The 23,618-nt window shown below is 47.4% G+C and overlaps 1 protein-coding gene across 1 annotated transcript in view; it reads right to left on the bottom strand.

The window, feature by feature from the left end:
* LOC120909323 (oocyte zinc finger protein XlCOF7.1-like) overlaps positions 1–20,205 on the bottom strand; it is a 34,981-nt gene extending 14,776 nt beyond the window's left edge. The window contains exons 1-4 of the mRNA XM_040321068.1: positions 20,051–20,205; positions 13,420–13,527; positions 9,971–10,144; positions 9,748–9,850 (exon numbers count right to left, since the gene is read on the bottom strand). Of these exons, the coding sequence (XP_040177002.1) occupies positions 9,748–9,850; positions 9,971–10,144; positions 13,420–13,521 (379 nt within the window). The 5' untranslated portion in view covers positions 13,522–13,527; positions 20,051–20,205. The remainder of the gene's footprint in view (positions 1–9,747; positions 9,851–9,970; positions 10,145–13,419; positions 13,528–20,050) is intronic.
* Positions 20,206–23,618: the final 3,413 nt, after the last annotated feature.

The raw sequence follows: 23,618 nt of genomic DNA, 5'->3' as shown, positions 1-23,618 counted from the left end.
ATATGCCTGGCGACTCTGGGTTCGTTGGTGTGATCAACGACAGGTTGATCCCATACACGCCCCTGTGTCCGTAGTGGTGAATTATTTGGCAGAGTCTTTTGATTCTGGCAAATCTTACAGCTCCATCAATATATACCGTTCGGCCATATCAGCATACCACTGTCCAGTTAATTCTTTAGCTGTAGGAAAACATCCATTGGTCTGTAGACTACTGCGGGGTATTAGATTCCAACGCCCCCCTAGGCCCAGATATCAGTCGACTTGGGATGTCTCCAAGCTATTAGACATGTTTGCTTCATGGGAGGACAATGAGGGATTGCCCCTACGGTTGTTATCTTTCAAACTCACAGTTCTACTCTGTTTGGTCTCAATCAAGCGCGTCTCAGACGTGAGAGCGTTAGACATCTCCAGGCGTCAATTCTCACCTCAAGGAGTCAGTTTTTCTGTGGTCCGTAGGACAAAAACGAGTATCCAATCTGTCTTCTACCCCTTCTTTTCCACTCATCTGCGACTTTGCGTGGTTCGCTGTTTACAAACTTATGAAGCACACACGTCGATGCTTCGACCACCTAATTTGTCCCAACTTTTGGTCTCGTACGTCAAGCCCCATCACCCAGTCTCTTCCGCCACACTGGCACGGTGGGTACGTTCCACCATGGAAATGGCGGGCATAGACGTCTCCTTATTTGGAGCGCATTCTACTAGGGGTGCTATGGCTACGAAAATCGTCTCCTCTGGAGGCTCTCTTTACGACCTACTTAGGGCGGCTGATTGGTCATCAGAATCCACCTTTCGTAACTTCTATTTCAGACCGGAGGCCCATGTATCCATGTCAATTTTATGAGTTTGTTTTTATGCTTGTATACATTGTTAATTCTATTGTTTGCTTTAAACTTGCATAAGATACGAAGCCTCCTGTCTGATATATAAATTGAGATTTTCCTAGCTGGTGAAGGAAAATATTAGTTATATGAAGACAGGAGGCGAGTATCTTCCCTCCCTTCCCATCCCTATTACGATTATTTCTCTTCTCCTTACAGGTTATTGAACATCACAATCCTGATCCTGAAATGCGGATGATTTAAGTGGCTCACAATCCCTGTTGGATTGCAGTTGGTCTGTTTTTCTCCTGAAGGCGACGGCCCGGTCGGCCCAGAATGCTTCGGTTCCCCTTGATCCCCGTTGGGATGAAATCAGTTCGGTTGAAGCGGTCCAGTTGGTCCTTCCCTTTTTCGCTCCCTTCAGACGCGGAGATCGTGTTCCAGCGAGGAAGCCCCTGATCATCATAAGGAGAGAGGATCGGACTTACATTCCTGATTGCACGGTTTTTACACAAAGAAAGAGGATGTGGTTACCTCAGACAGTCCCATATATAGGCTGAGACCTGGGAGGGGCCACGTTGGCCCAGGGACTGCTGGGATTGGTAGTCCTTTTGAGTTTTTATTTTTTAAATTACCATAAAGTTTTTTATGTATTTCTGCTATGAGCTTTAGTAAAGAAAGAATTGCATAAGATACTCGCCTCCTGTCTTCATATAACTAATATTTTCCTTCACCAGCTAGGAAAATCTCAATTTGCTTACTGGTTTCTGGCCTAGGCCAAAATGATGTCATACATCCCAAGGGTCTTCATGTGCAATTTTGTTTCTTTCATCTGGCTTTCTCAGCTAAGCACACCTTCCTGCCTGCATGTTTGAGCTAAAGGGCAGATGGATTCCAAGAAGTACCGTATTTATCGGCGTAGAACAAGCACTTTTTCCCCCTTAAAATCAGGGGCGTGTGTTATACGCCGATCCCTGTTGTCTGTGAGGGAAAGAGGAGCGAGCGCCGCCGATATACACATAGCCGTGTGTACTGTGTACTCGCCTCGGAGTCACGCCCAATCCCGCCATTGGACCTGTGTTATGTCCATCATAGGAGCCCGGCCAAGTGGCGGGACGGGGCGGGACTGCAAGAGGAGCCGAGTACACAGGACATCCGGCTCTGTCTATCTCGGCGGTGAAATTTTTAAACGATCATGCTGCAATGACACTGGGCAAGGCTGCAAATGACACTGGGCAAGGCTGAAGATGGACACAGATTATTCTGCAATGATGGGCAAGGCTGAAGATGGACACGGATTATTCTGCAATGATGGGCAAGGCTGAAGATGGACACTGATTATTCTGCAATGATGGGTAAGGCTGAAGATGGACACTGATTATTCTGGAATGATGGGCAAGGCTGAAGATGGACACTGATTATTCTGGAATGATGGGCAAGGCTGAAGATGGACACAGATTATTCTGCAATGATGGGTAAGGCTGAAGATGGACACTGATTATTCTGGAATGATGGGCAAGGCTGAAGATGGACACTGATTATTCTGCAATGATGGGTAAGGCTGAAGATGGACACTGATTATTCTGGAATGATGGGCAAGGCTGAAGATGGACACTGATTATTCTGGAATGATGGGCAAGGCTGAAGATGGACACTGATTATTCTGCAACGATGGGCAAGGCTGCAGATGGTGAAGTTGTGTGGTATGTTATCTAACTAACTTGCTTCTCTCATTAATAGTAGGCTGCATAGAGTTCATAGACAAAATATGCACTCCCCTAAAAGTTTCATATTTTTTAATGGTATAATAAATCATATTGGATTTATTTATTTTACAAGGATCAACGATAATTGACTCATTCATAATAAAGTGCAAACAGCTGAGTTCTGCTTCTCCTTCTCTCTCCCAGCTAAGTCAAAGTAACCCTGTCCTGTGAGGTTAAAACCAATCCAGGCTGTAAAATAAGCAGCTTAAAGGAGAAGTATAACCAAAGCTCATTTGGCTGTACTTCTCCTGTGGATCACAGGAGTGCAATTCTTTTTGCGGTGACCCCTTTTCCTGTGATATCACAGAAGTCGGTTCATGGTCTGCGTCATCACGTCAATGGAAGTCGGGATCCGCCAGGTCCATGGACCAACACCCATCTCAGGGAGCCGCTGAGAGCCTGAGCCGGCCGCTCCGCCCCCTCCACAGCCCAGCACTCCAGCAAGGAGAGGGAGCAGAGCCAAGAGCTGTGACTGACAGTCTACAGGTCCCTGCTTAAGGAGCTGTCAGAACCGAACGATTGGCGGTATTCGATCGCTCGGTTCTCAGTGCAGAGGCGCCAGGGGACAGATGCTGCATCCACCTAGGTAAGTATGATTGGCGAAAAAACACCAAGCTTCTCTTTTAAGGCCTTATTCACACCGATGTTCCTAAACTGAAATTGTTGAGAGCTTTTGAAATTCTTTTTGCCTAAGCCCCTGAATGCACCTCAAGAAAAGACTATGGGGCTGATTTACTAAAACTGGAGATTTCAAAATCTGGTGCAGCTCTGCATAGAAACCAATCAGCTTCCAGATTTTAGGCCGGGTTCACACTGGTGCGACACGATAGTTGTACAACTGTGGATCCGACTTTGCCCTGCGAAATTGGTCCTACATTGGTCCTACTTCTATCCAACTTCAATGAATGGGACCCAACTTTGATCCACTCATACCCGACCCTTTAAGTCTAATATAAATCTCGAGGGGGGGGACCCTACGCCGATTTTTATTTCTTGGCGTGGGGTTTCCCTTCAAGTCGCATGCCACAAGTTGGATCAGTTACGTAGATGATCCAACTTGGATGCGATTAGCATTCAAATTAATGGGCTGAAGTTGTGTCCAAGTCAGATGTGACAGGAAGTCAGGTAAATCTGTGGGTGTTGTCACAGACGGGAGATACATTTCTGCGTTGTTTAGACAATACACCAATTGTTATTAGGCGTCGGCTGCAGAAGTAGCCAGAAAAGGTTTAAGGGCGTTGGAGGATTTCAGCTGTTCAGAATGAGGCAATTAAACCCTCTATAAGTAGTCCAGAGGATTACCACTGATTTGCTGCTTCCTGAGGCTTTGTGAGGAAGGAGAGCAGTAGCTGAAAGTCTTCTGAGGAGGTGAGGTGGTAATTGATTTTTCTGTGTGACAAAAAACAAAAGACTATTGTTTTTCTGCTGTATGACCAGCACTGTCTACCCAGCAGTAGGCTGTGCTAGACTCCATAGATAGGTTCCTGTGTGAAAGGTAGACACCCAAAGTGGCCAGGGTTTATTTTATGTTTGATTTTGTTTATGCTGTTTTGATGCTTGCACTTGTTTCCAGCAAGAATAAACCAAAATCTTTGTTTTCAACCGTCTTCGACTGCCTGTCTGTAAAAATTCAGTGTGTAGTGAACCCATCCAGGGGGTCACACACCCCGCTACCGAGCTAACCCCTTACACAGACCAAAGTAGTGCAGGAACCTTTTTCAAAGTCGGACCGACTTGTGTCGGACCAGTTAGGGCGGCTCTCATAGGGAATCAAAAATGTATACACGTCATGCAACATGTGGCCCCCAAAGCTGGATCATATGTCACACCGGTGTGAACTGGTCTGTAGCCCTCGTTCACACTAAAGGGAGGTTTGAAATCATGAGAGTTCCGCTGAACTTGCACGATTTCAAACCCACATTTCAGTGAGTTCGGGGGCGATTTGAAAGAGACCTGTGTGGGTTCATGCACAGATGTCTATTGAAATCGTGTCTCTAAAGTCGGCAAAAGTAGTGCAGGAACTACTTTTGAAAATCGGTACGGTCGACGTTGCCGGGAATGGGCTGCGATTTGCCGATGTTAACAGATGTCACACAAGATGCGCAGCATGGGAGAAATATAGCAGCAAGTGAGCGGAGACCGAAGCATCAGCAGAGCTAAGACTTACTACTGAGCGGGGATCTGCTTAAAGCGGGGGTTCACCCTAAAAAAAAAAAAAAAAAAATTTCTAGCATGCCATTCAGCATACTAGCGCGAGCTACAGTATGCCTTTATATTTTTTTGGGCGCCGTACTCACTGTTTAATCGTGTAGTAAAGTTCCAGACTCCCTGCGGGGAATGGGCCTTCCTATGCAGAGGGAACGTGATTGACGACCGGCTATGGCGCGTCACGCTTCCCGAGAAGAGCCGAAATAGGACTTTGCTCTTCACGGCGCCTGCGCAGTCAGCTCCAATGTCTGTGCGCAGGCGTCGTATAGCGCCTGCGAAAAGCCGAGTCCTACTCCGGCTCTTCTCGGGAAGCGTGACGCACCATAGCCGGCCGTCAATCACGTTCCCTCTGCATAGGAACACCCATTCCCCGCAGGGAGTCTGAAACTTTACTACGCGATTAAACAGTGAGTACGGCGCCAAAAAAAATTATAAAGGCATACTGTAGCTCGCGCTACTATGCTGAATGGCATGCTAGAAACTTGTTTTTCAGGGTGAACCACCGCTTTAATGAGGGTACTTATTAGCTGGGGGTCTGCTGAATAGGGGTTTTATTGAGCTGGAGTTCTACTTGGCCCCTTTAAAACAAATTGCAAATGCCCTGTGTGTGTTGACTGAATTTCTAAGGTGAAAAGCAAATGTAAACGAGCCCCTGGAAAAGTTAAGCATTTAGGCCTGGTTTACCCCTATGCATTTTTTTTTTTTTTTTGCGTTTTTACAGTCAGGTCCATAGATATTGGGACATCGACATAATTGTAATCTTTTTGGCTCTATACACCACCACAGTGGATTTGAAATGAAACAAAATTTAACTGCAGACTTTCAGTTTTAATTTGAGGGTATTTACATCCAAATCAGGTGAACGGTGTAGGAACTACAACAGTTTGTATATGTGCCTCCCACATTTTAAGGGACCAAAAGTAATGGGACAGATTAACAATCATAAATTAAACTTTCACTTTTTAATACTTGGTTGCAAATCCTTTGCAGTCAATTACAGCCTGAAGTCTGGAACGCATGGACATCACCAGACACTGGGTTTCATCCCTGGTGATGCTCTGCCCGGCCTCTACTGCAACTGTCTTCACTTCCTGCTTGTTCTTGGGGCATTTTCCCTTCAGTTTTGTCTTCAGCAAGTGAAATGCATGTCCAATCGAATTCAGTTCAGGTGATTGACTTGGCCATTACAGAACATTCCACTTCTTTCCCTTAAAAAACTCTTTGGTTGCTTTCGCAGTATGCTTCGGGTCATTGTCCACCTGCATTGTGAAACGCCGTCTAATGAGTTCTGAAGCATTTGGCTGAATATGAGCCGATAATAATATTGCCCGAACCACTTCAGAATTCATCCTGCTGCTTTTGTCAGCAGTCACATCATCAATAAATACAAGAGAACCAGTTCTATTGGCAGCCATACATGCCCACCCCATTACACTACCACCACCATGCTTCACTGATGAGGTGGTATGCTTTGAATCATGAGCAGTTTCTTTTCCTTGTCCATAATCTTCTCTTCCCATCACTCTGGTACAAGTTGATCTTGGTCTCATCTGTCCATAGGATGTTGTTCCAGAACTGTGAAGGCTTTTTTAGCTGTTGTTTGGTAAACTCTAATCTGGCCTTCCTGTTTTTGAGGCTTACATCTTGTGGTGAACCCTCTGTATTCACTCTAGTGAAGCCTTCTCTTGATTGTTGACTTTGAGGCGACCGAGGAAGTTGACGGGCGAAACACATCGTTTTGCTCGTCGAGTTCCTTGTTAGGCTGTCGAGGAACTCGACAAGCCAATTTTCTCCATTTCCGTCAAGGAAATAGAGAACTTGCTCTCTTTTTGGCTCGTCGAGTTTCTCAACAGTTTCCTTGACGAAAATGTACACATGACCGGTTTCCTCGGCAAAAAAATATCTCCCAGCAAGTTTCTTGCTGTTTTTTGCCGAGAAACTCGGTCGTGTGTACGAGGCCTGACACATATACACCTACCTCCTGGAGAGTGCTCTTGATCTGGCCAACTGTTGTGAAGGGTGTTTTCTTCACCAGGGAAAGAATTCTTCGGTCATCCACCACAGTTGTTTTGCGTGGTCTTCTGGCTCTTTTGGTGTTGCTGAGCTCACCGATGCGTTCTTTCTTTTTAAGGATGTTCCAAACAGTTGATTTGGCCACACCTAATGTTTTTGCTATCTCTCTGATTGGTTTGTTTTGTTTTTTCAGCCTAATGATGGCTTGCTTCACTGATAGCGACAGATTTCATATTGAGAGTTGACAGCAACAGATTCCAAATGCAAATAGCACACTTGAAATGAACTCTGGACCTTTTATCTTCTCCTTGTAAATGGGATAATGAGGGAATAACACACACCTGGCCATGGAACATCTGAGCAGCCAATTGTCCCATTACTTTTGGTCCCTTAAAGGGTTTGTAAAGGATTTTTTTTTTTATCTTAATAGCTTCCTTTACCTTAATGCAGGGCTGTTTTCATGTCCTCATTGTTCGTTTTTGCTCTCAAGTTGCTCTCAAGTTGCTGTAATTCTTCTCTGATCTCCACACTTCCTGATTGTCTGTTTCCTAAAACCACAGTGCTGGGAGCTTTCTCTCTGTGGTCACTAATCAAGGAGATGTGATTACTGTGTGTCTAAAACCCCACAGCACCAATCAGTTTCGTTTTCCAAACCATCACTGCCCTGTATTGGCTCTTTGGCTCTGTACATCACAGAAGCAGGAAACAACATGCAAAAACGAAACTAGAAACTGCAGGTACATTATATGATTGATTTTTATCTATTTTTAATCATTTTTAAAGGAATCAGTTAACTATTATGTCTCTATACCCTGTAAACAGTAATTTCAGCAAAAATATTTTTTTCCTTTACAACTCCTTTAAAAAGTGGGAGGCACATATACAAACTGTTGTAATTCCTACACCGTTCACCTGATTTGGGTGTAAATACCCTCAAATTAAAGCTGAAAGTCTGCAGTTAAAACACATCTAGTTTTGCAGAAACACACTACAGTCCATTTAACATATTGAAAAACGCAAAATGCACTTGCAATATGCAAACTGCATAGGTGTGAATCAATCATTGGAGATCCAATGTGAGATATAGATATGTATATATGTGAACATCATATATTAACCGTACACCAGAACACTTAAAGCGGAGTTCCGGCCACAATTTCACTTTTTAAATATAAATACCCCTGTAATACACAAGCTTAATGTATTCTAGTAAAGTTAGTCTGTAAACTAAGGTCCGTTTTGTTAAGTTGTTACAGCATTTAGACACTTTATAAAATAGAAATTGACTGGGGCCATCTTAAGTGTGGGCATCATGAAGCCAGACTGTATGACTTCCTGGATTTCAGCCTTGCACATGCTCAGTGCTGCACAAGCAGTGTCAGATCAGGTTTCAGCACCTGTGCTGTCCAAGTCACATGATTCTTTGAGACTGGGGAGTGCACAGACTCCTGGAAAGTTACGCCCACTACATTCCCAGGAGTCTGTGCGGTGTAGGTTAGGAAGCATTAAGCACCTAGGTGCAGGAAGTGGGAAGATTAACTATTCTGCCTAGCAACAACACTTTGAAGGCATCTAAAAAAAAAAAAAAATTTCGTAAAGGACTAATGACATTTTTTTAAAACTACTGATGTAATGTTATATTTATGGGTGGAACTCCACTTTATGCCCTGTACATGATGGAATCTAGTCCGGTGGATTTTTTCGTCAGATATCCAATGAAGCTGACTTTCATCAGTCTTGCCTGCACACCATCAGTCAAAAATCTGAGCGTGCCAAAACGCGGTGACGTAAAACACTACGACGTGCTGAAAAAAATGAAGTTCAATGCTTCCAAGCATGCGTCGGCTTGATTCTGAGCATGCAGGGATTTTTGACCGATCGACTTCCACACAGACGATCCTTTTTTTTTTATCGTTTTTTATCCATAGGAAAAATTTAAAACATGTCCTATTTTTTTTCACCGATAAAAAACAAACCCATGGGGCCCACACACGATCGGTTTGTCCGATGAAAACAGTCCATCGGTCTGTTTTCATCGGACAAACCGATCGTGTGTACAGGGCTTTAGGCTGCTTTTCACTGTTACTGGAAAACAAATGCAAGTAGACTTTAGCACACTCCTATCACTGATATCAGCCAACATGACATGTAATGAACTGGTGCAAATTGTATAAAACGCTTGTTAGGCTACAATGTGCTACAGAAAATCGGCGACCAATTGCACACAGGATGACGATTTACTATGACTAAAACTAAAGGCCTTAATGCTTATGCCCACTATGTGGCAAAGCGCATTTGAGGGACCTCTCCAGTGGGTGGAGAGCAAAGCTGAAGCCATCTTAGGCCTCGTACACACGGACAGACAGTCCGTTGAAAACGGTCCGCCGGACCGTTTTCAGCGGACATGTCCGCCCGGAGATTTCTGTCTGATGGTTGTACACACCATCAGACAGAAATCCGCGCGTAAACAATCCGCGGGGACGTGGGCGGCCCTGGAAGTTCAAAGCTTCCACGCATGCGTCGAATCAGTACGACGCATGCGAGGGATGGCGGCCGATCGGACGTGTCCGGTGAGTCTGTACAGACGACCGAAAACGTCCGACGGACAGGTTTCCAGCGGACAGATTTCTTAGCATGCTACAAAATTTTTGTCCGCTGGAAACTGTCCGATCCGCCGGACAATTATCCGGTCGGGCCTACACACGACCAAACATGTCTGCTGAAACTGGTCCGTCGGACCAGTTTCAGCGGACAGATCCGGTCGTGTGTACGGGGCCTTACACTACCTGTTTTTGTTTTGGTCGCAGTGAGTTGGGGGTCCTGTGTGCGATCGTTTGCCATTTTTCTGAAGACTTTTGCACAGCTGAAATACTTTGTAGGCTGCATTAGCAGTTGATTATAATTCTTGTAGGAAACACGCACAGTGCTTAAGCCCATACCCGAGGATTCCTCAGACTCTTGGTCCTCTAGGTCCTTGGAGGGTTGCTCTTCATCCATTATGACATCACTGTAGAGGTCTTTGTGTTCTTCTAAATACTCCCACTGCTCAATGTAAAAAAAGACAATGATATATTGATGCCTTGCAGGAAGCTGACACACACACACAATGACACAGGTACATCACCTGCTGGATAATATCCCACAATTCCCAGGGGGACTCACCTCTTCTGTGAGAAGCTCAATGATCTTGTTGGTAACTTCCAGGATCTTCTTGCCATTGCTTCTCTTTGATATGAGGGATCGAGGTGGACACTCTGTGATACTCAATCCTACAGACACAGAGGGATTCTTGCTGTCTGCGCCTTCTTCCCTAAATCTCTTGACAACCATATAGTCCTATATAATGGGGGGGGGGGGGGAAATAAATCATCATAAAGCATATCTGTTCAGTTTAGTGCCAATAATACGGTCATCCTCAAAATTAGGGTTGTCCCGATACCACTATTTTAGGACCGAGTACCGATACTTTTTTTCAAGTACTCGCCGATACCGAATACCGATACTTTTTTTTAAATGTGTCCCCAAATGCAGCCATGTCCCCCCACAAATGCAGCCATGTCCCCCCACAAATGCAGCCATGTCCCCCCCCATATATGCAGCCATGTCCCCCCCATATCCAGCCATGTCCCCCCCATATCCAGCCATGTCCCCCCCCATATCCAGCCATGTCCCCCCATATGCAGCCATGTCCCCCCCCATATACAGCCATGTCCCCCATATGCAGCCATGTCTCCCCCCATATCCAGCCATGTCCCCCCCCCATATCCAGCCATGTCCCCCATATGCAGCCATGTTTACCCCCATATCCAGCCGTGTCTCCCCCCATATCCAGCCATGTCCCCCCCCCCATGCAGCCATGTCCCCCCATATGCAGCCATGTCTCCCCCCATATCCAGCCATGTCCCCCATTTGCAGCCATGTCCCCCCCCATATCCAGCCATGTCCCCCATATGCAGCCATGTCTCCCCCCATATCCAGCCATGGCCCCCCCCATGCAGCCATGTCCCCCCATATGCAGCCATGTCTCCCCCCATATCCAGCCATGTCCCCCCCCCCATATCCAGCCATGTCTCCCATATGCAGCCATGTCCCCCTTACCTGCATCCCGCCGCATCCCCGCTGCCGCCGACTGGTTAATACGCGCGGGGAACATCACAGCTTTCATTTGAATAGCTGTAATGATTCGCGCTGCGTATAGACACTCCCCCTTGCTCGGGATTGGACAGTTCACCCGAGTAAGGGGGAGTGTCTATACGCGGCGCAGCGCGAATCCTTACAGCTATTCAAATGAATGCTGTAATGTTCCTCACCCGTATTAACCAAGTGGCGGCGGCAGCGGGGATGCGGCGTAGCGGCGGGATGCGTCGGGGGGGGGGGGGAGTATTCTATTTCGGTATCGGGGGTATTTGCGGGAGTACGAGTACTCCCGCAAATACTCGGAATCGGTCCCGATACCGATACTAGTATCGGTACAACCCTACTCAAAATCCTTCTCACCTCTTTGGTCAGGACTGTGTTTTTTTTTTTTACACCAGTTTTGCTGTCTGAAGACTCGTACACACGCAAGGTTTTCTCGGCAAGAAACTGTACGTGTGTACGAGGCTTTGAGGTTTCTCCTCAAGAAAACTGCCCAGAATCTCGACAAGAAAAATAGAGAACCTGCTCTCTATTTTCTCATTGTGAGATTCTCGGCAGTGTTTTCCTGCTGGGAAACCCGAGCGTCTGTATACTTACCTCTCCATGGAAACCCGCGCATGCTCGAAATGACTTTGACGCATGCATGGTAGCTTTTAAGGCATAGATTGAGTGAAGCAAGATGGAGGCGACGGCATTGAATGTGACAAGCGCATGCTCGTCGTACTCGATGACGTCACCGAGTTCGTGCCATTCAAAAGAACGGCAGTTCTTCTGAACGGTGTGTGTGTATACTCGGCCGGCAAGAGAATCTTGCCAGGAAAAACTATGCTGTTTTCCTGACGAGAGTCTGACCCGTGTGTACAGGGCTTGAAGGGCAATCCCTATTCAGTCTGCTCTTGAAAGAGCATTTGACAGGCGGTGAGGAAGCATTGTTGCCCACTTACTGCCTGCTTTAACCCCTTGAACCCTGCACTAACACACATCACATGTGGTTGCAGGGCGTTCAATAAGTTGCGTTCAGCCCTTGGTACTGCTTGCTCAAAGTGACAGCAGGGGTCATTTTTGCCACACTGTGACCGCGGCATATGTTTTCCCCCCTCTGCTGCCTTTGCAGCATAAGGGGGAGAAAATAGGGGCTGATAAAAGCGCGGCTTGTTTGCAAGGGTACATGAGGCCTAAAAGAGATGAGTGATGTCATGTGACCTCCCAGAATAGTCCGCACCTCCCTGACCAGGTCTGGTCTGTGTTTTGATATCCTGTGAAACTTCCAGAATCCTCCTCACCTCTCTGGTCAGTCTGTTTTATAATTAGAGATAAGAGTGATGTCACGTGACCTCCCAGAATCCTCCTCACCTCTCTGGTCAGTCTGTTTTATAATTACAGATAAGTGTGATGTCACGTGAACTCCCAGAATCCTCCTCACCTCTCTGGTCAGTCTGTTTTATATTTACAGATAAGTGTGATGTCACGTGACCTCCCAGAATCCTCCTCACCTCTCTGGTCAGTCTGTTTTATAATTAGAGATAAGTGTGATGTCACGTGACCTCCCAGAATCCTCCTCACCTCTCTGGTCAGTCTGTTTTATAATTAGAGATAAGTGTGATGTCACGTGACCTCCCAGAATCCTCCTCACCTTTCTGGTCAGTCTGTTTTATAATTAGAGATAAGTGTGATGTCAAGTGACCTCCCAGAATAGTCCGCACCTCCCTGGCCAGGTCTGGTCTGTGTTTTCATATCCTGTGAAACTTCCAGAATCCTCCTCACCTCTTTGGTCAGTCTGTTTTATAATTAGAGATAAGTGTGATGTCACGTGACCTCCCAGAATCCTCCTCACCTCTCTGGTCAGTCTGTATTATAATTAGAGATAAGTGTGATGTCACGTGACCTCCCAGAATCCTCCTCACCTTTCTGGTCAGTCTGTTTTATAATTAGAGATAAGTGTGATGTCACGTGACCTCCCAGAATCCTCCTCACCTTTCTGGTCAGTCTGTTTTATAATTAGAGATAAGTGTGATGTCACGTGACCTCCCAGAATCCTCCTCACCTTTCTGGTCAGTCTGTTTTATAATTACAGATAAGTGTGATGTCACGTGACCTCCCAGAATCTTTCTCTCCTCTCTGTCAGGTCTGTTTTAATAAAAATAAAAGCAATGTCATATGACCTGCCCCCTAGAATCGTCTCACATCTCCTGCAAGGTCTGTGTTTTATTATTAAACATAAGAGTGATGTCATGCAATCCTCCCAGAATCCTTCTCACCTTTCTGGTCAGGTCTGTGTTCCATTATTAGAGATAGGAGTGTTGTCACATGACCTCCTAGAATCCTCCTCACCTCTCCGGTCAGGTCAGGGTATTAATAGAGATAAGAGTGATGTCATGTGACCTCCCAGAATCCTCCTCACCTCTCCGGTCAGGTCTGTATCTTATTAATAGAGATAAAAGTGATGTCATGTGACCTCCCAGAATCCTCCTCACCTCTCCGGTCAGCAGGTAGATGATCTCCAGGGTGAGCTTCAATATCCTCTCAGTCACATGACTCTGGTCCTTGTCCATCCTCAGTGCTGAGCCGTTAGTCATGATCTCCTGTAAGATAACATATATAAATATGATAAACTACACCAGGCTACAGGGGACAAAAAGTGTCATATATGGTCACTGTAAACCTACTTCCCAAAACTGGCATCTCATAGTAGCCAGGAGTATTGCTGCTTTTCTAAAAGAGTAAATCGTTGCGTCATATATTCATCCCCAATTACAGTGTAAGGCCGGCCATAGATGGGTCCAATTTCGAAAGAATTTTCTTTTTCGAAAATCTTATCCAAGAATTTTCATTCGTATTTCGCACCATTAGTGGGCGGCAGCAACAGCCGATTTTCGTGCTGCCATCAAATTTGAGTAATTGGACATGTTGGAAGTTTTTTGGGAAAAAAAATATTTTCTAATCAGTGGGGTAGATTCAGGTAGCAATTGCGTCTGCGTAACCATAGTTACGCAGCGCAATTGCTTACTTGCGCCGGCGTTTCGAATGCTCCTGATTCAGGAACCTCGTTATGCCGACTGCAGCCTAAGATATGACTAGCATAAGGCTCTTATGCCAGTCATGTCGTAGGCTGCATTCTTACGCAGGCCGCTAGGGTGCGTTCCCGTAGTGGTCAGCGTATAGTATGCAAATTTCAAATTTCAAGGCCGATTCACAACCCTACGCGAGCCCTGCGTACGCAGTTTACGTCATTTGCGTACGTCGGTTTTTGCGTAAGGCTGCCCCTGCTATCAGCAGGGGCAGCCAATGCTACGTATACCCGTCGTTCCCGCGTCGCGAATTAAAAATTTAACGTCGTTTGCGTAAGTGAATCGTGAATGGCGCTGGACTCCATTTACGTTCACTTTGAAGCAAATGACGTCCTTGCGACGTCATTTGCCGCAATGCACGTCGGGAAAGTTTCCCGACGGAGCATGCGCACTACGTTCGGCGCGGGAACGCGCCTAATTTAAATGATCCACGCCCCCTGCGGGATCATTTAAATTACGCACCCTTACACCGGGCAGTTTTAAGGATCACCCGCGCAAATTACGTAGCTACTGCTTCATGAATAAAGCGTAGCGCAGATAATTTGCGTAGGCGCAGGCTAAAAACGGTACGCTGCGCCTCCGTAAGAAGTGCGCAGCGGTACCTGAATCTACCCCAATGATGGGAGAATCGTGCGAGAAATGTAATTGATAAAGAAATGCACATGTGCAAGAAAAGAAAATTCCCAGCAACGAAAATTCTTTTCTGTAGGTGAAATGGAAGGCTTGGTTGGTAGAATTTCGAAATCAACGGTGGCACCATCGGATCACAAAACGCACGCATTTTCTGAATTTCAAAAGGAAATTATTTCGAAATTCAACCCGTGTATGGCCCCCACCTTACAGTAACGGTCTTTCTTTTTTCTCTTATTCTTTCTCTTTGTTCCTCTCCCTCTTCTCCTCTCTCTTCCATGTGGTCTCTATTTTTATTCCTTCTCTTACTCCTTGGTGAGGGGATGAGGGGGGAATGGAATGAGTGGCAGCGCTGGCGGGGAGTTGGCATAAGTGGCAATGCTGGGGGGGGGTTCTGATCAGTCAACTTGGGTGCTCTTAATCAAGGCCATCTGCTGATCTGAGAACTGTAGTGGGGACCTTTAATGGCAACTCTAATCACAGGTAGTGTTACTCACTGTGTGTCTGACATTGTGGTGTCTCGTAGCAGTGACCCCTATGCTGAAATCAGGAGATAGGGTCTCCTCCAGTTCCTCCCACTTCACATTCCTCACCAGTCAGTCATGCTGTAAACTGACAGTGGTCCGGATTCAGAAAGAAGATACGCCGTCGTATCTATGCGCCTGATTCATAGAATCAGGTTACGCATAGATATGCCTAAGATCCGACAGGTGTAAGTGACTTACACCGTCGGATCTTAGGCTGCAATTCCAGGCCGGCCGCTAGGTGGCGCTTCCATATCTTTTACGCGTTGAATATGCTAATGAGCATTTACACCGATTCAGAAACGAACAACTTTTTTTTTATGTCGTTTGCGTCCGGCTTTTTCCGGCGGAAAGTTACCCCTGCTATAGGAGGGGTAAGTGCGGCGTATCCTATGTTAAGTATGGCCGTCGTTCCCGCGCTAAGCTTTGAATTTTTTACGTCGTTTGCGTAAGTCGTTCGCGAATACTGCCGGACGTAATTTACGTTATCGTCGAAACCAATGACGTCCTTGCGACGTCATTTGGAGCAATGCACGCGGGGAAAATTTGCGGACGGCGCATGCGATATTCGATCGGCGCGGGGACGCGCCTGATTTAAATTGTACACGCCCCCTAGCCGCAGAATTTGAATTCCGCCGGGGGATTTACGATACGCCGCCGCAACTTTAGAGGCAAGTGCTTTCTGAATAAAGCACTTGCCTCAAAAAATTGCGGCGGCGTAAAGTAAATCAGATAGGTTACGCGGATCTTTAGATCCGCTAACCTATCTGAATCTAGCCCAGATTCTCAAAGGGCTTACGACGGCGCAACGCAATGTACGCCCTCGTAAGTCCTAATCTGGGCCGTCGTATCTATGCGACTGATTCTTAGAATCAGTTACGCATAGATATCCATTAGATCTGACAGGCGTAAGGCTCTTACGCTGTCGGATCTTAAATGCAATTTTTTTTTTGCCGCTAGGTGTCGCCTCCGTCGTTTTCCCCGTCGAGTATGCAAATTAGCAAAATACGCCAATTTCCGAACGTAGGCGCGGTCGACGCAGTGAAGTTACGACGTTTACGTTAGATTTGCATCGCGTAAAGTTGCCCCTGCTATATGAGGGGCAACCAATGTTAAGTATGGCCGTCGTTCCCGCGTCGAAATTGTAAAATTTACGTCGTTTGCGTAAGTCGTCCGTGAATGGGACTGGACGCCATTTATGTTCACGTCGAAACCAATGACGTCCTTGCGACGTCATTTAGCGCAATGCACGTCGGGAAATTTTAGGGACGGCGCATGCGCATTACGTTAGGCGCGGGAACGCGCTTAATTTAAATGCTATACGCCCCCCTACCCGCCTAATTTGAATTAGGCGGGCTTACGCCGGGTGATTTACGCTACGCCGCCGCAACTTTACAGGCAAGTGCTTTGTGAATAGAGCACTTGCCTGTAAAACTTGCGGCGGTGTAACGTAAATGACATACGTTACGCCGCCGCAGTTTTACGCCCATCTACGAGAATCTGGGCCAGTGTGTTTAGGTAGGAAAAGCGGGAAAAAAATGGCGCACTATTGTTTCTTAGCCTTTCTAAAGTGCAAACAACTCACACATATATAGTATCGCTGTGATTGTCAGGACTAGAATTTATTTTACAGGTTTCTTTGATAGTGTGGCGAAGTAATGGCATACAAATTATAATTTTTTTATTTTATTTTTTATAATTTTTTTACTATACACGAGGCCAGTTATCTATTAACTTTTTTTACTAAACGAAAGCCCAATCCATCCTGAAAAGGAGGTATAGCCCACCTGGGTACACTAAAGCCCCATACACACGGTCGGTTTGGACCGATGAAACTGAACCTCAGTCCATTCTCATCGGTTTTGTCCGACCGTGTGTACGCGGCCTCAAGGTTTGACCTCATATATGACACGTACATCGTTTCGTGCACAAGACACTGCGGGCGTGCGGCGGGCGTGCGGGGGGCGATGCGTGGGTCCAGCGCCCACCCGCGATCGCTCCTCAGAGAGGCAGAAACAAAGCAGATCCCTGTTCTGTCAGGGGAGTACAGTGTGATCGTCTGTTCCTAGTGATCAGGAACAGCGATCTCTCTCCACTCCCAGTCAGTCCCCCCTCGCAGGGAACACTTAATCCCTTGATCGCCCCCTTCCCTGCCAGTGCCATTAAAACAGTAATCATTGGCTATTTTTGGCTCTGATCGCTGTAATAAAGTCACTGGTCCCAAAAAAAGTGTCCGATCTGTCCACTGCAATGTTGCAGTCCCGCTAAAAATCGCTAAAAATTAGGGGGAGAAATAGTGCCCCATTGGTATCATAGGGGGGAATAGTGCCCCATTAGTGGTGTCAGTGGGAGAAATGGTGCTCCAATGTCGGTGTCAGATGGCAGAATAGTAGTACAGGAACCTTTTCTGAAGTCGGAGCGACCACTTAACCACTTAAGGACCGCCTCCTGCACATTTACGTCGGCAGAATGGCACGGCTGGGCACATGCATGTACAGGTACGTGCTGTGCTATTATCCAGCCGTGGGTCGCGGGCGCGCGCTCGCGACCCGGTTCCGAAGCTCCGGGACCCGCGGACCCGATCGCCGCTGGAGTCCCGCGATCGGTCCCCGGAGCTGAAGAAATGGGAGAGCCGCGTGTAAACACGGCTTCCCCGTTCTTCACTGTGGCGGCGTCATCGATCGTGTGATCCCTTTTATAGGGATACATAATCGATGACGTCACACCTACAGCCACACCCCCCTACAGTTGTAAACACACATGAGGTCACACATAACCCCATCAGCGCCCCCTGTGGTTAACTCCCAAACTGCAACTGTCATTTTCACAATAAAGAATGCATTTTAAATGCATTTTTTGCTGTGAAAATGACAATGGTCCCAAAAATGTGTCAAAATTGTCCGAAGTGTCCGCCATAATGTCGCAGTCACGAAAAAAATCGCTGATCGCCGCCATTAGTAATAAAAAACTTTTTTTTTATAAAAATGCAATAAAACTATCCCCTATTTTGTAAACGCTATATATTTTGCGCAAACCAACCGATAAACGCTTATTGCGATTTTTTTTACCAAAAATATGTAGAAGAATACGTATCGGCCTAAACTGAGGAACATTTTTTTTTTTATATATATATATTTTTGGGGGATATTTATTATAGCAAAAAGAAAAAAATATTGAATTTTTTTACAAAATTGTCGCTCTATTTTTGTTTATAGCGCAAAAAATAAAAACCGCAGAGGTGATCAAATACCACCAAAAGAAATCTCTATTTATGGGAAAAAAAGGACGCCAATTTTGTTTGGGAGCCACGTCGCACGACCGCGCAATTGTCTGTTAAAGCGACGCAGTGCCGAATCGCAAAACCTGGCCGGGTCCTTTAGCTGCATTTTGGTCCGGGTCTTAAGTGGTTAAAGCGGAGGTTCCGCCAAATTTTTTTTTTTTTTTAAAAGCCAGCAGCTACAAATACTGCAGCTGCTGACTTTTAAAAAATGGACACTTACCTGCCCAGCGCGAACGCGATGTCTTCAGCTGAGGACGAGCAATCGCTCATCCCTCGGCTGCACCCGCTGCCATCCTCGGTTAGGGAATCGGGAAATGAAGCTATGCGGCTTCACTGCCTGGTTCCCTACTGCGTATGCGCGAGTAGCGTGCCGCTCCGTCACTGGTCCCCACTCTCTCCTGGGAACAGTGTATTTCCCAGGAGACAGCGGGGGGTGTGGGTAGGGGCGTGTCTGCCGCACGAGTTGTTCCCGGAAGCATCTGCACCCCCCTCCCCCCCTGAAAGGTGCCAAATGTGACACCGGAGGGTGTCAAGACGGCTCTCATTCACTTCAATTGAACTTCTCATGTCGGGCGACGCAAGTCGGATCCCAAATCGCTGTAGTGTGAACCGGCACTTAGTGAACGTAACGAATAATCCGATATACAGAAAGATTTGAAGTTACGAATGATCCAAAGTTACGAATGATCCGAAGATACGAATGATCCGAAGATACGATCATGACAATTAGTTTTTTTACATTTATTTTTATTGGCTATGTTTCATAGCAAAAAGTAAAGAATTGTCGCTCTTTTTTTGCTTATACAGCAAAAAATAAAAAACACAGAGGTGATCAAATGCCACCAAAAGAAAGCTCTATTTGTGAGAAAAAAAGGACGTAATTTTTTTTCGGGTACAGTGACGCACGACCGCGTAATTGCCAGTTAAAGTGACGCAGTGCCGTATTGGTTAAAGAAAACTATAATCGACTATTAAATTATAGGTATTGGAATTTCCTTCCAAATTTGCCTGTTAGTGAACGTAACGAATGACCCGAAGTTAATTTGGGGTTGTGCACGTCTAGATACGATATGGACAGTTATGCCAACAACATGGGTCACAGTTGCACGTTTCAGTTTGTTATGACCTTGGTTATGAAGGGGTTAAGGGTATCCTCCCCCCCTCCCCTAATGAGGGGATTATTGGGCAAATCAGTGCCAGGAGGAACCAATAAATGCAGAGCCAGTGTGTGTGGGGGACCCATTTCTCCGCACACCCCCTCACTCTATGGTGGTGGTGGAGGGGTTAACAAACACACACTGCAGTCCGGGGGGGGGGGGGGGGATGTTCTAGGGGAACTTAATAAACGTTGCCCCACTATCTGGAGGAGCAGCTAAGAAACGATATTCTCCACCCTCAACTACCAGCAGCCGCCATGTAGGAACCTTATTAAGGGTGGAACAACACCAGGAGGAACCAATATGCAAAGGCAACCTCCACGCACCGCACAATGTCACCCGGGGAGCTATATTCCGGGCGCACAACACCCCAGCGCCTCCTATTCCCTCGTCCCAGAGCTAGGTGCTCCCCCACCATCTTCCCGCGGGAGATGCACATTACTCACATGAAGCTCGGGATGCCCGTAGAACGTCTAGTCCTCCCGACGTCACAATGCCTGCTGTGTGACGTCGCCGGACGGAAATGGCGGCCCTGCTGCATCCTGGGACTTGTAGTCTAGAGCCGAATCTCTTTTCGGCTCAGGGTGGAGGGTGTGAGGAGAGCACAGAGGGTGGAGGAGAGGGCACAGAATGGTGTGAGGAGAGTCCAGAGAGTGGAGGAGAGGGCACAGAGTGGTGTGAGGAGAGTCCAGAGAGTGGAGAAGAGGGCACAGAGTGGTGTGAGGAGAGTCCAGAGAGTGGAGGAGAGGGCACAGAGTGGTGTGAGAAGAGGGCACAGAGTGGAGGAGAGGGTACAGAGTGGTGTGAGGAGAGTCCAGAGAGTGGAGGAGAGGGTACAGAATGATGTAAGGAGAGCCCAGGGAGTGGAGGGTGTGAGGAGAGTCCAGAGGGTGGAGGGAGTGAGGAGAGGGAACAGAATAGTGTGAGGAGAGGGAACAGAATGGTGTGAGGAGAGGGCACAGAGTGGTGCGAGGAGAGGGCACAGAGTGGTGCGAGGAGAGACCAGAGTGAAGGAGAGGGCACAGAATGGTGTGAGGAGAGTCCAGAGAGTGGAAGAGGGGGCACAGAATGGTGTGAGGAGAGTCCAGAGAGTGGAGGAGAGGGCACAGAGTGGTGTGAGGAGAGGGCACAGAATGATGTGAGGAGAGTCCAGAGGGTGGAGGAGAGGGCACAGAATGGTGTGAGGAGAGGGAACAGAATGGTGTGAGGAGAGTGGAGGAGAGGGCACAGAGTGGTGTGAGGAGAGGGCACAGAATGGTGTGAGGAGAGGGCACAGAGTGGTGTGAGGAGAGTCCAGAGAGTGGAAGAGGGGGCACAGAATGGTTCGAGGAGAGCCCACAGAGTGGAGAGTGTGAGGAGAGTTCAGAGAAAGGAAGAGGGGGCACAGAATGGTGTGAGGAGAGGGCACAGAATGGTGTGAGGAGAGGGCACAGAGTGGTGTGAGGAGAGTCCAGAGAGTGGAAGAGGGGGCACAGAATGGTGTGAGGAGAGTCCAGAGAGTGGAGGAGAGGGCACAGAGTGGTGTGAGGAGAGTCCAGAGAGTGGAAGAGGGGGCACAGAATGGTTCGAGGAGAGCCCACAGAGTGGAGAGTGTGAGGAGAGTTCAGAGAAAGGAAGAGGGGGCACAGAATGGTGTGAGGAGGGGGCACAGAATGGTGTGAGGAGAGGGCACAGAATGGTGTGAGGAGAGGGCACAGAGTGGTGCGAGGAGAGACCAGAGTGAAGGAGAGGGCACAGAATGGTGTGAGGAGAGCCCAGAGAGTGGAAGAGAGGGCACAGAGTGGTGTGAGGAGAGGGCACAGAATGATGTGAGGAGAGCTCAGAGAGTGGAAGAGAGGGCACAGAGTGGTGTGAGGAGAGGGCACAGAATGATGTGAGGAGAGTCCAGAGGGTGGAGGAGAGGGCACAGAATGGTGTGAGGAGAGGGAACAGAATGGTGTGAGGAGAGTGGAGGAGAGGGCACAGAGTGGTGTGAGGAGAGGGCACAGAATGGTGTGAGGAGAGGGCACAGAGTGGTGTGAGGAGAGCCCAGAGTGAAGGAGAGGGCACAGAATGGTGTGAGGAGAGTCCAGAGAGTGGAGGGTGTGAGGAGAGTCCAGAGAGTTGAAGAGGGGGCACAGAATGGTTCGAGGAGAGCCCACAGAGTGGAGAGTGTGAGGAGAGTCCAGAGAAAGGAAGAGGGGGCACAGAATGGTGTGAGGAGAGGGCACAGAGTGGTGCGAGGAGAGACCAGAGTGAAGGAGAGGGCACATAATGGTGTGAGGAGAGTCCAGAGAGTGGAAGAGAGGGCACAGAGTGGTGTGAGGAGAGTCCAGAGAAAGGAAGAGGGGGCACAGAATGGTGTGAGGAGAGCCCAGGGAGTGGAGGGTGTGAGGAGAGTCCAGAGGGTGGAGGAGAGGGAACAGAATGGTGTGAGGAGAGTGGAGGAGAGGGCACAGAATGGTGTGAGGAGAGTGGAGGAGAGGGCACAGAGTGGTGTGAGGAGAGTCCAAAGTGAAGGAGAGGGCACAGAATGGTGTGAGGAGAGCCCAGAGAGTGGAGGGTGTGAGGAGAGTCCAGAGGGTGGAAGAGAGGGCACAGAATGGTGTGAGGAGAGCCTAGAGAGTGGACGGGGGCACAGAGTGGTGTGAGGCGGGCATAGGAGGTCACTATCACACAACCTGGGTTAAATTTGTGGAGCACGAGGCAGTCCCTTCCACAGGCAGCTAACATGAGCTCACTATTCAGAGGACTTGCACCCCTTTCAGACTGGGGCCGCTGCCGTGTTCGCACTAAAGTGGCGCTCATTTTAGCGTCACTTTTTGGCAGTTAGCGGGGCTCTTTTAACCCCAGAGAAGGGGCTTAGGCTGCTTTCACACTGCGGTCGCGTTGTCTGTAAGGGCCCTTTCATCCGTATGTCCGCTTTTTCATCCATCTGTTTGCGGATGAAAAATGGACATGCATTGGTCCCTATGTGATTGCGGGTGTCAGCGGATAAACATCCGCTGACACCCGTAATCACCCGCCTCCGATTTTGCAGACGGAAGAATGTCCTATTTTTTCTTCCGTCTGCGGATCGGATGAACACGGACACGCGGTCCGTGTTCATCCGATCCCCCATAGGGGAGAGCGGAGAAAAGACAGGGCGGTCCCTGCACAGTGTGCGGGGACCGCCCTGTCAGCCGCCGGCTCAGCGGGGATATATATGGAGCGATCCCCGCTGAGCTTACGGACACACAGAGGCGGATCATTACTGATCCGCCCCGTGTGAAAGGGCCCTAAAACGCTGCTTGGGGCGCTTTTAACCCCTGCCAGCAGCCGAAGAAAGGGTTACACTCTGATGAACTGTGATTGGACACAGCTGATCATGTTTAACCACTTCGTTACCGGGCCTATTTTGGCACTTCTCTCCTTCATGTAAAAATCACAATTTTTTTGCTAGAAAATTAATCAGAACCCCCAAACATTATATATTTTTTTTTAGCAGACACCCTAGGGAATAAAATGGCGGTCATTGCAACTTTTTTTCTCGCACGGTATTTGCGCAATCATTTTTCAAACGCCTTTTTTTAGGGAAAAAAACTGTTTCATGAATTAAAAAATAACAAAACAGTAAAGTTAGCCCAATTTTTTTGTATAACGTGAAAGACGATGTTACGCCGAGTAAATAGATACCTAACATGTCACGCTTTAAAATTGCGCACACTCATGGAATGGCGCCAAACTTCGGTACTTAAAAATCTCCATAGGCGACGCTTTAATTTTTTTTACAGGTTACTATTTTTGAGTTACAGAGGAGGTCTAGTGCTAGAATTGTTGCACACGCTCTAACGCACGCGATGATACCTCACATGTGTGGTTTGAACGTTGTTTACATATGTGGGCGGGACTTGCATGCGCGTTCGCTTCTGCACGCGAGTGACCGGGACAGGGGCGTTTTAAAATTTTTTTTTGATTCATTTATTTATTTATTTTTTACTTCATTTTTTTTTTTTTTGTCATTTTTTTTTTTTTTGATCATTTTTATTCCTATTA

This window comes from Rana temporaria, chromosome 8, assembly GCF_905171775.1.
Source record: "Rana temporaria chromosome 8, aRanTem1.1, whole genome shotgun sequence".
NCBI classification, from domain to species: Eukaryota; Metazoa; Chordata; class Amphibia; order Anura; family Ranidae; genus Rana; species Rana temporaria.
This window is presented reverse-complemented; position numbering and strand designations above follow the sequence as displayed.